Raw genomic sequence first — 17255 nt, forward strand, 5'->3', positions numbered from 1 at the left:
GCACTCCTCCTTGTGCTGCCCCCAGCCACGCCAGCTGCAATGAAAATGAGAAATCTCCAGAAAATCAGAGGAAGGGGTGGATTGGAGGAGTGTCTGAAGGGAAATGGGTGCTACTGAGTGTGCGGAGTCAGGGAGGCTGTTCCAGCTGTGGAAAGCATCTCCAGAGCTAGCAGAACAACCTAGAAGATCAAAAAGAAAAAAGAAAAGAAAAGAAAAAAAGGAAAAAAAAAAAAAGAAAAAAGAAAAGAAAGGAAAAAATGAAAAGAAAAAAAAAAAAACACAGAAAGAAAACAGCAACAGAGCCCAAGAGCCTCCATTCTTGCCAATCTGCCATGTTTGGTACTCCATCAAAGTACAGTGGAGGGCCAAACACCTGAATAGGAAAATCTGAACTTTCACTTTGATGCGGAATGACATAAGCAAATCTCACAGAACTGAACAAATACCCAGGACTTGGGCTACAGATATCCTAAAGTGGCCACAGCTGTTCCCAGCAACATTTCCTATTATTTTAAGAGAGGTCTGGTCTGGGGGCTGTTTCCTGCCCCCCTTCCAAAAAAGGAATTGAAGCAGCGTGAATTGTGCCTCAGTGTTTTGCACAGCCCAATGCGCCCTGGGTGGATATTTACTACCAACCCTGGAGAAAATGCTTTTAGCTCTAGTACCCAGGGCCATGGCCAAGTTCAGGTGCCTGCTGTGCCTTGCAGATCACAATAGTTTTGTCTAGCTTTTTATTCTTTATCTATTCTTAAACAGAGCTTAGATAGAGACTTTTAAGGGATACCAAAAGTATTTTTTAAGGGGGAGCAGCCGGTTTCCCCATCCGGAGCGGCACTGCTCCATTCACACCTGAAATCACCCTTTTCCTTGCGGAGCGGGCCCTGCTGCTTTTGCGTCCCCAGCCCCACATTCCCGGCCTGGCGCTTGGCCACCTAAAGGGGAAAAGCGGTGCCCAGTCTGTGCGCTTTGGGGTGAAAACGTGCGGAAAGGGGGCTCCCCAAAACGCTATAGGAAAAGTGGGGGTTGTTTTTTTTTGTGGGTTGAGGGTTTTTTTGTTTGTTTGTTTCGGTTTTGCCTTTTTTCTTTTTTTAAATACACCGGTATTTGCGGCCGGTCGGTGGCTGCCAAGCGCCGGAGCCGGGCCCGGCCCCCCCGTGCCGACCCCCGCCCCCCCGGCGCGGCCGCGCTCCCCCCGCCCCTCCGCGCTCTGATAGGCTGGAACTGGGCGCGCGTCACTCCCGCGAACTCCATCGCTGCCCCATTGGCTGACGCGGGGCGGTGCCAACCAGTGAGCAGCGCCGCAGGGCGGGGCGGAGGCGGGACTCCCGCTCGGTGGCGGGAAAGGCGCTCGGTTTTGGCGCTACGCAGCTGCGCGGCGGCTGTTGCGGGGGGGGAACCGGATCGCAGCCGGTCGGATCGCGGGCGCTGCCGGGGCCGCTGCGGGCAGGGCCGGCTCCCCTCGCCTCCCCTCGCCTCCCCTCCCCTCGCCTCGCCTCGCCTCCCTCAGCTTCTGCAGTGGCGGCGGGATCCCCGCGGCGACCCCGGATTCCTTGAGCGGCCGGCAGCATGGCGGCGCCGGCGGGCGGGCTGGAGGACGCGGAGCTGCGGGAGGCGCAGCGCGACTACCTCGACTTCCTGGACGATGAGGTGAGGCCGGGAGCGGGGCTGCATCCACCCCCCCTTCCCCCGGGGTGGGGCAGCAGCGATTCCCTGTGCCCCCACCTCTGCTTGCTCGGTGGGGTGTGAAGGGTTTTGAGCTTTGCAGGAATGGGCGCCGGGTGGGGGTGGGGATGGCTCAGACAGGCGGACATGCAAAACGAATTGTTTTTTTGGTGGTTCCCCCCCCCCCCCCCGCTTCTTGCAGGAAGACCAAGGGATTTATCACGGCAAAGTCCGGGACATGATCAGCGACAACCAGTACCGCCTGCTCGTCAACATCAACGACCTGCGGCGGAAGAATGAGAAGAGGGCCAGCCGGTGGGTGTGGGGCACCGGGGCTCGCCCTCGGCGGGATTTCAGGGGTCCAGCAGTCCTGGTTCTGCAGGTCCTATGTGGCAAGCAAGGGCCAGACCTTGTCCTGTGCACCAGATCCTATGGAAAATGTGGACTTGCCATTTTCCCCAGTGACGCCCATCCCTTCCAAGCTGGCAAACGCATGGTTTTGCCAAAACCTTTTGCAGCAAGCTGGGTTTCATTGTACGATATCAATGAACTCATTTTTTTTAGGATGCACGGGGATGTTTTGGACCAGACTTGCCAGTCTGCTCAGGGACATGGGAGGCTTTGCAGATGTGGTTGAGTTTGTTCAGCTCCATCTGTGGCAGTGGACCTGACACAGAGCTATGACGGGCTTTGCGTCTTTTCACCTCTTGCTCCCAGGAAACCTGTGGAGCACATAAAGGCATGGGAAAATTATTGAGGAGGAAGGCAGAAGGGGTTGATTGGTCTGCATCATCACCTCCCTCTGTTGCAGGCTCTTGAGCAACGCCTTTGAGGAGCTGATTGCCTTCCAGCGTGCCCTGAAGGATTTCGTTGCCTCTGTTGATGCCACCTATGCCAAGCAGTATGAGGACTTCTACATCGGGCTGGAGGGCAGCTTTGGCTCGAAGCACGTGTCACCACGGACACTGACGGCCTGTTTCCTCAGCTGTGTTGTCTGTGTGGAGGGCATCGTGACAAAGTGTGAGACTGGAGGGAGACCCTGGGGCTTCAGGGGTGGTGGGTCCAGGTGTTTGCTGCAGAGGGGCTGGAGTCCACCAGGAGCTGTGGTACGGCCTGGAAACCTGGGCAAAGGTGACAGTGGGCTTTGCAGAAAGTCTTGAGTGTTGGGAGGGTCTTTGAGCTCAGCAAATCCTGGCCGTGGTTGGCAGTGGATTGTGTCCCAAGTGCAGTTTAGCATTGGAGACCCTGTTGAGGACTGTCTGCTGACAGAGGTGTGGGACATCCCTGCCCTAACTCCTCTTTCTTCCAACCTCAGGCTCTCTGGTTCGTCCGAAGATTGTCCGGAGTGTCCATTATTGCCCAGCTACTAAGAAGACTATTGAGCGCCGATACACAGACCTGACCTCCCTGGATGCTTTCCCATCCAGCTCTGTCTACCCTACAAAGGTGAGGTGAAGTAACCTTGTGGGAAGTATTGGCAGGTTCCTCCAGGGAGAATGTACCAGCTCGGAGCCTGGGGCTCAAATCCCTGTGCATCCCTTCTCCCTCTGCCAGCATAGTCCATGGAATAGAAAGAAGACACATCACACGTGAGAAAATCCAAGAGAGCTACTAGGAACATATGAAGAAAGTCTTGGCTGACACAAGGTCACCAGACCTGCTAGTTAAGATGTTAGTTATGATCTTGGTTCTGTTGTAGTGTGTTTTTCTGGGAGGTTGTCAGCCAGTCTTACTGCTCCTGGGACCCATGTCAGCGTGGGCTTGCCTGTGCTGTCCTGGAGGCTCTATGCACCCTTGGGTAGAGGTAGAGGGTTTGCCCCATATTTGGGAATGGTGGAAGGTTGACCTGAGCTTTGTCCCCATTGCACACAGCCTGCTGCATGGATGGTGTGTCACCACTGCCTGCAGTAGGGACAGGGCTTGGAGAGACCATCCAGACTAGCAGTGATAGATGTTGGTGGCTTTAGGCAGTGGAGGGCTGTGGAGCTAGTGAACACCAACCTCTGGCAATCCTGATAAATCAAGCCTTTCCAGCAGTCTTGTGTGTGTTGGGTGATACAGCCTGTCTTCCCACTGCTCAGCTGACCCACCTCTGTGCTCCTGAAAGACGGTGCTAGTCTTTTTATTGGGTTCCTCCTCTAGGATGAAGAGAATAACCCTCTGGAGACAGAGTTTGGCCTCTCAGTCTACAAGGACCATCAGACCATCACCATTCAGGAGATGCCTGAGAAGGCACCAGCGGGGCAGCTGCCACGCTCAGTGGATGTTATTTTGGATGATGACCTGGTGGACAAGGTGAAACCTGGGGACCGCATCCAGGTGGTGGGGACGTACCGCTGCCTGCCAGGAAAGAAAGGTGGTTATACTTCAGGGACTTTCAGGTGAGTCTTCTTGTGTCTTGAGTTCAGCCTCCCCATCCTTTTCTATTCTAGAGTCACATCTCTGGAAGATGTGATCTAGGGCAGGCAGGTGGCCGTCTCACAACTGGGTCAAACATTAGCTTAAATCACTTGGAAGTGGTTTGCATCTTGCTCAGCATCAGTGTGTAGCTGTGGGCTCCAGCTGCGCACAGAGGTTGGTTGCTCTTAGAGATGCTCCATTGATGTCCCAGTGCAGTCAGATAGAGGGGGCTACAGCTCTTAAAGCTTTCCAGCCCTCTCCAGGACTTCTGAGGGTAAATGATGACTCTGTGGAAGTTTCTGCTGTGTTGTTGCTGGGATGCATAGGCTCTATGGGCCTGATCATGGCTGTGTCCCTTCTCCAGGACTATCCTCATTGCCTGCCATGTGAAGCAGATGAGCAAAGACGTCCGGCCGCTCTACTCTGCTGCTGATGTGGCCAAGATCAAGAGGTTCAGCAAGAGTCGCTCCAAGGTATTTAAGTCTTAGAAGGTGGGCTTATCAGGGTGTGAGATTGCAGCTAGAGCAGCTTTAAGGCTTGACACATGGCTAAGGAGGTGTCTTGTTGGGTTGCAAGTAATTCTTCAGCTGTCTTAGCAATGTGGCTGGATTATACCACTCACATTCTTTGAGTTTTCTGCTTAGGCTTTGATCAAATCCTTTTTTTTTTTTTTTTTGTTGCTGCTTCTGTACTGCTAGCAGCATCCTTCCTGCCTGCTAGCAGCTCTGCTGTGCATAGCTGCTGGGACAGAGATCTGCCCTTGTTGTGTGTGTCCTTATCCTGCCAGCTGGTTGCCAAGGAATTTCCTCTACAGGAGAAACACCTCCTTCTTTCCCCTTCAGATCCCAAACCAGAATGAGATACTGAGGTCTGCCCCAACCTGGTCTTATGCCTCATAGCGTGGAGCGGAGAGAGCCTTGCTTTCACAGGGGTTGCTGCTTCCAGTGATGAACGTGATGGTCAGGATGGTCTAGGACTTCAGAGCCCAGTTGAATGAAAACTGGCCAGCAGTTGTCTTCTTTCTAAATAATTTTCATCTGTGTGGTTCTGCGATAGGAGTAAGCTCTTTTCTTTGGTGTGCTGAAATGGACTTGTGGAGTATTGCTTCTTATTCTTACTTGTGACAGTCCATCTGATGGGCTGTGCTTTGTCTCTTCTGCCTTAGGATATCTTTGACCAGCTGGCAAGATCCCTGGCTCCCAGCATCCATGGGCACGAGTACATCAAGAAGGCCCTCCTCTGCATGCTGCTTGGAGGGGTCGAGAAGGTCCTGGAGAACGGGAGCCGCATCCGAGGAGACATCAATATCTTGCTGATAGGTCTGGAAAAGCTAGGCAGAGGCACGCTCTGTTGGTGGTGTTGGGGGGGGGGGTGAGATGAAGGAACATTTTTCTGGACTTAGTTTCATAGAGTAATTGAAGTTAGATGGGACCTCTGGAGGCCTCTGGTCCAAACACGTGCGCAGGGTAGAGCCAGTGTCACTGGTAGATCAGGTTGCTTTGGGACTTGTCCATTTGGTTTTGAACATCTCCAGGGATGGGATCCCATGAACTCTGTAGGCTCTATCCTACCATCCAGCTGGCATTTCCTGGGTTTCTATTGTCCCCGTTGCCTCTGGTTCCACCACCATACACTTCTCTAAACTCTAGCTCCATCTTCTCTGTTTCCTCCCATTGAGTCGTTGAGGAAGGCGAGAAGATCATCTGATCATTTTATTTTATGAAGACTGAATGAACACACTTCTTGCCTGTTTTCCCCGCACCTGCTCCTGCACTGAGAGCCCCAAACTGGAGCCAGTATCCAGATGATGTGTGGTTATTAAACGTGGTCTTCTCCATTTCAGGAGACCCTTCCGTTGCCAAGTCTCAGCTGTTGCGGTATGTGCTCAGCACTGCGCCCCGTGCCATTGCCACCACTGGCAGAGGCTCCTCCGGTGTTGGCCTGACGGCTGCTGTCACCACAGACCAAGAAACTGGTGAGGGGTGGGCTGGTTCCTGGTGGGAGCTGTCAGGGAGATACTTGTTAATACCTGGGAGGGACTCTGTGAGGTCTAGGGCTGCTGTTTATTGCGCAGCGACTCTAGCAGTATTTGCTCCATCCAGAAGTTTTATGGCAATGGTAGTAGTATTTAGGGGTATTTTCTCTAGCTCTGTTAGGTGGTGGTCTTCTCTACTCCTCTTCTACTTGGTGCACCCCATGTGAGGGCTAGCAGCAGCTTGGATCTTGTTGTCTTCCTTATGGGCTTGCTCCTCATCCTGTGTCCTTCTGCTGTCAGGTTGGGTAGGAGGTGGGCAGCTCTGAAGGATGCTGCTGCTCGTTGAGGCTTAGCCTACTCACAGGGGTGGTGGAGTGCAATGGCAGGGCAGATGTGTGGGCTGCTGAGTGGTGTTTGACCCTCTCTTTCTCCCACCCCATGCCAGGTGAACGGCGTCTGGAAGCAGGAGCCATGGTGTTGGCTGACCGGGGAGTGGTGTGCATCGACGAGTTTGACAAGATGTCAGACATCGACCGCACAGCCATCCATGAGGTGATGGAGCAGGGCCGTGTCACCATTGCCAAGGCCGGCATCCATGCCCGCCTCAACTCCCGCTGCAGTGTCCTGGCAGCGGCCAACCCCGTTTATGGCCGGGTGAGTGCTGGTGTTTGCTGGTCCCCTCCATGGGGAAGGATGCTGGCAGCCATCTTGGTGGAGGAGGCAGCTGGTGAAACCCAAAAGATCCCCCAAAATCAGTGACTTGGTTCTTGTTAGGACTGGATCCGTGGGGCAATGAAGACCTGGTTGGTTTGGTCTCTGTTGCTGCTTGTGGCCCTCCTGGAGGAGCGAGGGGCTTGTGGGGTTTCTTACCCTGGCTCATTTCTGCCTGGGTGTCTCACAACAGCCTGGTGGACCTTCATCCTGGTGACATGCCCCAGTCTTGGTGCCTGATCTGGGATCACAAAAAATAGGTGTTTTCTTTGCAAATGAGAGCTATGCTGACCTTCCAGGATGGGGAAAAGAGGCCTTACTTCTGCAGCAGGCTGGATTTAGTGTGGTGTCCAGCTGCCTGGACATCCATCCTTTAAGGCCTGGCCTGAGAAGGTCTTCTCAGCCTCCCTGGCAGCCAAGACTGGCCCATGAGGGCCTTGTGTAACCCCTTATATTGTCCTCTTCCAGTATGACCAGTACAAGACACCCATGGAGAACATTGGCCTGCAGGACTCCTTGCTTTCCCGCTTTGACCTGCTCTTCATTGTGCTGGACCAGATGGACCCTGAGCAGGACAGGGAGATCTCGGACCATGTCCTGCGGATGCACCGCTACCGCAACCCCAGTGAGCAGGATGGGGATGGTGAGTCATTTTTAACTGCAGCCTTGTTGCTGCTCAGGCCTGTCCTTCCTCGTTGGGTTGTCACCCCTTGGTGGCAGCTCTTCGGGTTCAGCATCCTGGCTTTGTGGAGGACTGCTTGTGGTGGCTTTTGGAAGTTGCTTTAAAAGCTAAAAGCCCATTCTCTGTGGCCCTCCCTCCCCTCTCCAGCTATGCCCCTGGGCAGCACTGTGGAGATCCTGGCTACGGAGGACCCCGACTTCATGCAGGAGGAGGAGCAGGAGCTTCAAGTGTATGAGAAACATGATGACCTCCTGCACGGGCCCAGCCGCCGCAAGTGAGTCCTTCATTCCACATTGCCTGGAGCTCTCGGAGGGGCTTCCAGCATTATGACTTGATGGGTTTGGCTTACGTACCCAGTGGCTGATGGCTGGTGCCAGTGACGCTCCAGACGGTCTGTGGGGAGGTACATGAGCAGGGTGCCAAGGGAGATTTGCTCTGGGCTTGATCTCTCATGCCAGGCAGGTGAGGAACATCTGGAGCTGAATTCTCCACATGCCTGGGTGCCCATGAAGGGCAAAAAGTGGGAAGCCAACTTCTGCAAACACCTTTTGCCTGTCCCCACCTTGGAGGACATGGGTGTGCGTGCATTCCCTGCAGAGAGAAGATCGTCAGCATGGAGTTCATGAGGAAGTACATCCACGTGGCGAAGATGATTAAACCTGTCTTGACCCAGGAGTCAGCGAGCTACATAGCTGAGGAGTACTCCCGCCTGCGCAGCCAGAGCCAGATGAACTCGGACATTGCCAGGGTGAGCCCCAGGAGCAGCTCCCTGCCAGGCTAGGAGGAGGGAAACTGAGGCACAGGCTCCCCTCTCCCTATGGGGGTTTTCCACCATGGACGTGACCCCTCTTAGTGAGGTGGGATGCTGTGATAGGGGTCAGCCTTGCAGAGGCACCTTTCTCTCTCCCCCCCCAGACCTCCCCCATCACGGCCCGTACCCTGGAGACGCTGATCCGCCTCTCCACAGCCCACGCCAAGGCCAGGATGAGCAAGACCATTGATCTACAGGATGCTGAGACAGCTTTGGAGCTGGTGCAGTTTGCCTACTTCAAAAAGGTGGGCTGAAGGTGTCCCTTGTCTCCTGGGGGAGTTCTAAAATTGTCATTGGAAAAGTTGGGTTTGGCGCAGGGTGAGCACCCTGTGCCGCCGGTGGGGTTCTTTCCTGGTGATAGTGTGGGATGAGGCCACCGTGGTGGGATCTTGGGTCTCTTGGGGTTGGTCCCCTAGAAGCAGCTTCAGTGGAAAAGGGGCCTGAGTCCATCATGTCTTTGCCAAACAGGTACTGGAGAAGGAGAAGAAGCGCAGAAAGCAGGTGGAGGATGACTCGGAGACCGAGGAGGAGGATGAGGAGTCACAGCCCAAGGAGGAGTGCCGGGTGAGCAGGTAGGAGCCAGAACAAGGGAAGGGGGGGCATGTCATGCAAGGGGCACCATCCTCGTTGGAGGTTGCAGGAGGCAGTGCTGGCCTTGGGGAGATACTTCACAATTGATCAACCTAATGGATTGTCTACTCCCAGTTTGTGGTAGCGGGACATGGTTATTTTGTGGGTAAGGAAATGGCTGGATGGCCATGTCCAAAGAGTTGCAGTCAACAGCTCGATGTCCAAATGGAGATTGGTAACGAGTGGGGTCCCTCAGGGGTCCGTGCTGGGACCAAGACTATTTAATACCTGTGCAAACCTCATGAAGTTCAAAAAGGCCAAGTGCGAGGTCCTGCGTCTGAGCTGGGGCAGCCACCAGTATCAAAACAGGCTGGGGGACGAATGGATTGAGGGCAGCCCTGCGAGGAAGGACCTGGGCGTGGATACTGATGGGTGAAAAACTGGGTATGAGCTGGTGATGTGTGCTTGCAGCTCAGAAAGTCAAAATGTGTCCTGGGCAGCATGGCCAGCAGGTCAAGGGAGGCAATTCCCCCGCCTCTGCTCTGCTCTGGTGAGACGCCCCCCCTGGAAGGTAGATTTAGATTGGACATAGGAAAAAATCCTGCCAGGGATGGGGCACCCACGGCTGCTCCGGGCAGCCTGTGCCAGCGCCTCGCTGCTCCCGTCATAGAAAAAAGTTTTATGATGGGAGCGGTGAGGCGCTGGCCCAGGCTGCCCAGAGCAGCTGTGGGTGCCCCATCCCTGGCAGGGCTCAAGGCCAGGCTGGACGGGGCTGGGGGCAGCCTGGGCTTGGGGGGAGGGGGCCCTGGGGGGTTGGAACAAGATGATCTTTGAAGGTGCATTCCAACCCAAACATTTGATGACAGCCACAGCCCTCAGTCTGGTACCACCTTGGGTCCTGTGGCATGGGCAGGGATTTGTGGCCAGCCAGAGGGGGGTTCACTTGTGAGCCACAGGTGTGGTCCTGGCCAGACATCTCCAGGCACTTGGGGCAGGGGGGGCTTCAGATCTGCAGTCCAGTTGCAGCAGGGGTAACGTTTTTTTCTCACACCCAGGAGAAAGAAGGCACGCACAGGAGACAAGGGAGGCTCCTATGACCCATACGACTTCAGTGACACCGAGGAGTTGATGCCGGAGGGTGAGTCCCTGGGGTTTTGGTGGCACCTGGCTCCTGAGGGTGCTGCTGCCTTCTGCCCTGGTGGGTCTGCATGCCCTGGGGTCACTTGGTGTCCCTGGCGTGATGTGGCACTGTCCAGCTCCACAGATTAAGATGATTTATTTTTTATTTTTTTTAATTTTTTAAACCTTCCATGGCTCTGTGGGCCAGGAGAGTTAGTATTGACGATTAACTTTTTCCCCTCCGCTTCCAAACTGCTGCAGAAGTAACAACATTGGGAGGGAGTCTGGCATCGCCCACCCTGTCTAAAGCCCAAGTGCTTTTGCTCTGTGGGTGCTTGAACACCAGGCAGGTTGGAGGTAACCCTTCCTTCTGCTCCAGTTCAGGCACATGCTCCAAAGACGCCCGAAGCCTCAGCTGCTGGTGAAGTGAAGAAGCCGGAGTTGGCTGAGCCAAGGTGAGTGGGGGCTGAGGGTGGTGGTGTCTGTTCCTCCCCACCCTGGTGGGTCCAAGCTGTTGTCTGGTGCTGAAGATGCATCTGTGGTGGGTGCTTCCAGCTCCGGTTTTGGCTTTCCTGCTGGGTGCTGCAGCTGAAATGGTAAAGGGCTGAGGCATCCTGGGCTGGGAAGGAAAGGGATGGACTTGCGTGTGTGTGTGGTCTCCAAGGTGAGAAGTAATCACCCTTCTCTGACCAGGTTGAAAGCATTCAAAGCTGCTCTCCTGGAGGTCTTCAAAGCTTCCCATGCCCAGTCTGTGGGTCTGAAGAATGTGATGGAGTCCATCAACCGTGATAACCCTGAGCCCTTCTCGCTGGCTGAAGTGAAGGTGGCATTGGCCCACATGCAGGAAGACAACCAGATCATGGTGTCTGATGACATTATCTTCTTAATCTGAGCCTCTGGGTGGAAGAGCCCAAGTTCTTGTGGAGTCTTAGTCTGGAGACTCTTCATGTTTGCCTTCAACTCTCTCCTGAACTATTCTCCTGGCTGAGCTGAACTTTGGGGAGCTCAAGTCTGCGCACTTTACAGTCCTTCACTGTGCTTTGCTGGCACCAAAAAAGGCCAGGAGCTCTGGAAGTTCTTACTGTTGCTGTCTTCAAACTGGGGTATTTGGGAAGAGGTTTGTTTCTGCAAGGAGCTAAAAGGAAAGGCTTAGGTGCAGATTATCAGTGTTCTTAACATACTGTTTTTAGCATTGCTGGTAATAATTCCAGCCTTTGGATAAAAAAAATTGTTTTTAGGAATCCAACAGTCAATAGCTGTGGTGGTAAGAGGCAACATGAGAGCACCACTATTAGTAGTGAAGCTTTTATCCCCACCCCCATGCCCACTCTCCCACCCCCTTTTTAATTTTTTCCTTTTTCCTCAGTTATGTATCCTAGATCTGCTTCTCTCACAAGTAATGCTAGATACCTCATGCCTGTCCTGTTGTCTGTGACCAGCCACTTCCCCCACTCTTCCTACCCATCTCGTGCAGGATCTGTGGTAATGGAGGGGCAAGTGTAGTCTGATCTGCTCCTCACCCATGGGGCAACCTGATTTCTAGATTTCACAGTCCTTCCAGGAGTTTTGGCCCCAAGCAGGTGGGAAGGACTTGGGATGCTCTGAGCTGCCCAGGGGATCTGTCCCTGGTGCAGATGGGTTTGGTCTCCAGCTGCTCCTGCCTTTGATCTGGGATCACGCCTGTATGAATATAATGGGACCACCACAAATGGGAGGAAATCTTTTTGGCTTTGTTTAGTGGGTTTTTTTTTTTTTCTGTCCTGGTGAGTTTCAGGTGAAGCTTTGGAGAAGATCCTGAACAGCACAAGCTGTTTGCTGATGTCCCTGCCCATTTCTGGGCACTGGCACAGTTCCTGTGCCCTTTTTTCTGGATGCCATGAATATTGATTTGAATAATAAAAATACCTAGATACTGTTTCCACCATGACTTGTTGCTTACTTGGATTTAAACCGTTCCCACTTCTGGCGTTGCATCCCTGCAGTCTTCTGGGGCCCTGTGCTGCTACAGAAAGCATTCAGGACCCCTCTGGGCTCAGGGACGGGGCTGGGCACCTTCTCCCACCACACTGCCTTTGCCTTGGTGGACCAGGCACTTTGCAGAAATACCCTTGGGGTGGGTGGGTAATAAATGTGGGCAGCTCTTGCCTCTCCCACTGCAGCTACGTGGCCAGGGGGCTATGTGTCCTGGTGCCTAAAAGGACGGGGTAGCATCTCATTGCACAGGGAGGGGGAGACACCCTCGATTTTCTATTGCACACAGACCTGTTGAATTAGAAAAGCCTGATTTCTGAGCTGCCCTCATCCAGCACAGCTGTGATAGCAGAGTTTTAGGTTTGAAAGGGATTTTGCATGTTTTTAACCTCCTAAAGATCTCTGGTAGGATGCATTGCACTTCTACAGAGTGCCCTTAGACCTATGGCTTGTGAAACTGCAAAGACTGGTGAAGGTGAGTTAAATGCAGATGGTCAGAGTTGTTCTGTCTCAGTGTTTTGCTATGCAGAAGCTGAGCCAGCATGCTCTGCTTCTGCATGGCCACTGCTGTCGTGGCTGTGTGCTGCAAAGCCCCCAGGCAGGAGCAAGGGGCCAAAAATATTCAGGTATCTTCTTCAGGGTGTAGGTGGTATATTCACACCAACTCATCTGTGGGCAAGGGAACCAAACTTTTTCTTCTGGAAAGGTGCTTGGGTGCTTTGATTATCAGAAGTTCCCTGTGAATTTCTGCAGCTCTGACATTGCCCTGCTGTAGGAGTGGGAACACTGTCACCTCCCTGTCTCCCCTCTGCTTCTCTCTGACTTTCGGGGGCTGCTGCTCTTCGCGCTTCACAGCAGGAATCAGGGAGGGCATTTGGTGAGAGTAGCTTTTTGGAGCCACCTCCTTTTTCTGCTGAGGCCTTTGTGTTTTCCCTGTACTCGCAGCTGGGGAACTGCTAATGCTGTAGTTCCCGCGATGGGACACCAGGAGGCGCTCCAGGGGATGTAAATCTTGGGTTCATTTTACCATCTTGCAGATATCACAGCCTCGGATGGTAGGATGTAGTTATCTACCTCCCCCATGTGCTGGTGGCCACCTCGGGGTATCCTTTGCAGTTGCTCAGGCCCTGGGGAGAGGGGTCTTTGGTAAGCGAAAAACAAATCCACGATCCTTGGAGAGAAGCTGACTTGGCTGGTGGGTCTGTGGCTGGTCCATAGCTCGTGGGAGGGTTGGTAGGGGAACTGGTGAGCAGAGCAGCCACCTGGCAGCCACCAGGTCCTCCAGCATCCCTGCTCCTGAGTGCAAGAGCAGATCCCTGCTTTACAAGGGGACAGGGGCAGGTCTATGCAAAGGGAGCTTGTAACTACTCAGTAGCGTAGGAAATGGAAGGCAGCAGGTAGATGTTTGTGAGGATGTATAGGCAGCAGTACCACAAGGGCTGAGAATGCTTAGGAAGGCAGCTTCTTCATTTAGCTGCTCTCTGGCCCACGTGGGCTGTGTTCAGGCCAAAGAAACGTACCCTCGAATGCTCCATATCAGGTTTTGGTCTGGATAAACCAGTGAGTGGTTTCCTCATCCCTGTCAAAAGAATTCAGGCAGGAGGTGCCATGGTGGGAGTAGGTGGGAGAGAGGAAGGAAGGAGTGGGATGCAAGCAGCATCAGCTTGTTATCAACATTAAGAAAATTGTTTTGGCAACGAGTGGTCAACTAACCCTATGGATGGAAGATCTGGACGTACAAATCCCAAAGGCAGAGAGGTTTGTGGGGATCAGCTGAGTCTGACCAACAGCCTGAATCGGCGATATTCCAGAGGTCATCCAGTTTTTGGATGCTCAGCCACATGGACACTGAAGACACATCTGCTCTAATGAAATAAACAGTGACAGGGCACAGACTTGGGCACTGCACCTCAGCTAGCTGTATTTTTTGACTGGTCCTTGGCACTTTTTTGATGGGCTTAACTAGCCCTCTCCCAAACAAGTTTTGGCCATGATTCAGGAATATGCGTGGGCCAAAGAGCAGTTGTGATATAGCCACTTCATTTTGGAGCCTGGGAGCTTTTCATACAAGCAACATAGCCAGGCTGTGCCATTTGGTTTCAGTTCTAGAAAACAGTCTTTGCAACTGTATAATTTACTTTTTTTTTTTCCTAATATTTGTATAATATTAATTGCTGTTATCTTTTGTTTCCAGGCTTCATTCTTGCTGATGGAAAAGAATTGATAGAAAATTCTGGAATGGATGAAAATGATGATGGAGTTTATGATACTTACAAAGAAAAGGAAGGACACCATAGAATAAAGATAGTAATTCTCAAGAAACCTGGCTTGAGCAATGTTAGGGGCTATATAGGAAGATCCTGTGGGAAGACAGCCTGGCAAAAGATTACTAAATCTTGAAAAAATAATATGTAATGCAAACTGGGTGAAACAAATTTTATTCGATTTAGATGGGACTAAGTCTAAGCATCTGCAGGAGTTAAGGCTAATTGGCATTAAGATTAATAAAGATTAACTGTGCCTGTGGCTCTCTACTGAGTCTTAAGCAAACCTAAATTGCCAAGCACAGCTCCAGGTGCCTTGGTTTTAGATCACAGAGATCAGCTGAACTGAGCCAATATATTGGATTTTTTATGGGAAATCTTGGAGGATGGATGCAGCAAACTGGAAAGAGGGAAAAAAAAATGGGAGAAAGAAAAGGAGAAACTAAGGAAAGGTGTAGTTCCCTGAAAACTGCAGGAAGAGATAATCAAGCAAACGTTAATATGCAGTACATGCAGTAAAGGGATGGCAAGACTACAAGGTAAATCGTACCAAGCCAATCTAACGTTCCTTGACAGGTAATGGGATTTGTGCTTAGGAGATGGACTGTAGGTGTATTTTATCTTGAGCCGTATTAAGCCTATGTGCCTAAGTTGCACATAACTCTCATAAGCATGCTAAAAAGGTGCTCTAGTAATGAAATTAGGAGGTGGTGGGTGAATACTTGCTTGGAAAAGACACGCTTAGATAAGAGTACTTGTGGTATGGGGAGGATGAACAGAGCAGGATTCCCACAGGGATTTGTCCTTGGTTCAGCACTGGTCACCCCTTTGATTAGCAAGCTGGGTAAGAGAAAAGAATATCTTCCTACTAATACTGGCAGATGATGGCCGGTTGGGAGAGGCCTTGAATGTTCAAAAACCAGTTAGAATTTAAGAAATAATATGGAATATATAGTATCCAGTTCAATCAATGTGTGTATAAACCTCCGAATGGAAGTAGGGAAAATCATGTGCCTTAGAGGCTGGAGACTGATGGGGAGAGAATAGTCCTTTGGGAAGAGGCTTGTCATCGAGCAAGTAGATCACATACTAAACATGAGCCAATAAATGTCATGTTGGTGTCAAGACCCTGATATATTGGGATGTATAAGATGTTGTGGAGCCTAAAAGACATGGTAGTTTCGAAGAAGAAAGAAATAAGCTTTTTTTCCTTGGCCACAGAGAAGAATAATAAGTTTATTTATAAAAAGCAGATCTTCAGGAATAGGTTAGGCAATGAGCAATTGGGAATGATTCAGGCAGTGGTGCTGCTGCCCTGGGGCTGAGCAGATGCACTAAGTGCCTTTTGGAGATCTCCCATGTCCTACAGCGCGTAAGGGAAATAGTGCACAAGGTGCCAAAGTGTGTGAGATTTCTGTGACTCCAATTTGGCTATGTGATGCCATTCCAAACCACCGTACACTAAGAAGGGATCGGACCCAGGCTCTCCAAAGGATCTGAAAGCACAGTTGGCCAGCTATCTCCATGTCTTTGTGGCCTGACCTATGGAAGACCTGTCAGGCGGAACCGTACAGCGTGTGACTGCAAATGCAACCTACATTGTCTAAGGAAGAGCCTGTGTGTGAGCAAGAGGCAGCAGGGCTTTCCCCAGAATGGCCTTGGTAATGTGCTGACTAAAATTACCTTAATGGGGAAGACTCAGATAACAAAGCTGTGTCTGCGTGACCAAGACTTTTCAGATGAATCCTGCAAAGCAAGTGAGAGAATAAATTTCAGCTCCCACTGAGAAATGGGGAGGGTGCAACCTCTTTTGAGGGACATCATGCTCCTTTAGAGGTTAAAGACCAGAGGTAGTAAAAATAACGATTCAGGGAATCTAACATCGGTAAGGAAAGAGTTTGGTGTTGTATGTTCTCTGTTGCTCCCTCTCAAGTCGTGTCCCTAATAATTTACCTGTCTCATCCTTGCTGCGTGGGGGGGGGGGGGGGAGGGGGAGAACAGAAGCTCCAGTTCTGGCCCTGACCCTTGTTTTGAGGTGGGTGACCTGACCCACCTCATTACTCAGCTCATCTGGCCTGCTACCTGGGCTCGGTCATGCTCCAGAGGTGTGAATGCAGTGTTGGGCCACGTGCCCTGGTGCCTTATTTCACACGCTGTGCCTTAATATTATACGTCTTAAGCCCACGGTGCCCCTCACTCCCTCCAGTGCTACTGAATGCCCTATTTACCTGCCTGCTGATGGCACCCAGGCTGTGAGCACCCAGGCTGCAGGGGCGAGGGGTGAAATAGCCACACCAGCACCCTCAGCATCACCTAATCCCTGCTTACCACTCAACCCACAGCTCTGGCCAAAGTGTGAAGCCAAGTCAGAGCTGGCAGCCAAAAATGAGGTTTGCTCATAGAAGAAGCCCAGAGGTGCTGCCGGTCCCCGCCAACAGTGGCACAGAGCTGTGGTCACTGCGTGCTGGAGCAGAGCATGCTGACGGCCCCGTGCAGAGCTTTTGGCTGCCGGTATCTGCGGCAGACTTGGCAGCCACGTTTCCCCAGCAATATTTAGTCTTTCCAGTTCACATCTCTCAGCTGTGGTCTGCAACTCGGTCATGAGCCTCGTCGGTGTGGTAAAGTGCCGTCAGCAAACCCTGCTGGGGTGAGCGGAGATGCGTACAGTCAGCTCTCCAAACCAGAAGGTAGGTGATTTTATGGCATCACACATCATGAATGGAAAAACCTAGGGTGGTCAGCAAGGCAGGAGTAAGCTGCTGGAGGTACGAGCCCTGCCCTGGGCTTCAGCTGAGCTGTGCTCTGAAACGTTTGGCCTCGGCATCTGAAGGTTTCAGAGGCTGCGATTGCAGCCCTGTTATCTCCTTTGCTGCTGCAGGCTATGGCAGGTCCTCTGATGCTCTTCAGCTGAGCTGGGTGAAGACACCCACCTCCAAAATGCTGCCTATGCTCACAGCGGCTTGCTGGGATGCAGACACACTGGGTGCAATGGACTCCATGCATGGGACAGGGTAGTGGTGGGGCAGAGGATGCTAGAGAAACATTACTCCCAGCTATATCCTGTTGATTTATTAGAATTCTGGCCATATC

The 17255-nt window shown here is 52.2% G+C and overlaps 2 protein-coding genes across 2 annotated transcripts in view; both read left to right on the plus strand.

Annotated features, from left to right (window-relative positions):
- LOC130151244 (serine protease 55-like) overlaps positions 1-17255 on the plus strand; it is a 230975-nt gene that overhangs the window by 149238 nt on the left and 64482 nt on the right. The gene's annotated exons all lie outside the window — the stretch shown is intronic.
- Positions 1488-11854, plus strand: MCM3 (minichromosome maintenance complex component 3). The gene is made up of 17 exons (XM_056343195.1): positions 1488-1647; positions 1865-1977; positions 2474-2682; positions 2978-3108; positions 3805-4043; positions 4427-4535; positions 5228-5381; positions 5906-6037; positions 6483-6691; positions 7217-7391; positions 7578-7704; positions 8028-8178; positions 8346-8486; positions 8710-8813; positions 9867-9949; positions 10310-10385; positions 10624-11854. The coding sequence occupies exons 1-17, from the start codon at positions 1567-1569 to the stop codon at positions 10820-10822; spliced, it is 2433 nt and encodes an 810-aa protein (XP_056199170.1). The 5' UTR covers positions 1488-1566; the 3' UTR covers positions 10823-11854.

This window comes from Falco biarmicus, chromosome 6, assembly GCF_023638135.1.
Source record: "Falco biarmicus isolate bFalBia1 chromosome 6, bFalBia1.pri, whole genome shotgun sequence".
NCBI classification, from domain to species: domain Eukaryota; kingdom Metazoa; phylum Chordata; class Aves; order Falconiformes; family Falconidae; genus Falco; species Falco biarmicus.

Excerpts from the sequence above, each read along its gene's own strand:
- MCM3 (XM_056343195.1), top strand. The coding sequence starts at position 1,567 with ATGGCGGCGCCGGCGGGCGGGCTGGAGGACGCGGAGCTGCGGGAGGCG. Across the intron at positions 8,814-9,866 it reads GAGGAGTGCCGGGTGAGCAG|GAGAAAGAAGGCACGCACAG; the intron begins GTAGGAGCCAGA and ends TCTCACACCCAG. Across the intron at positions 9,950-10,309 it reads CGAGGAGTTGATGCCGGAGG|TTCAGGCACATGCTCCAAAG; the intron begins GTGAGTCCCTGG and ends CTTCTGCTCCAG.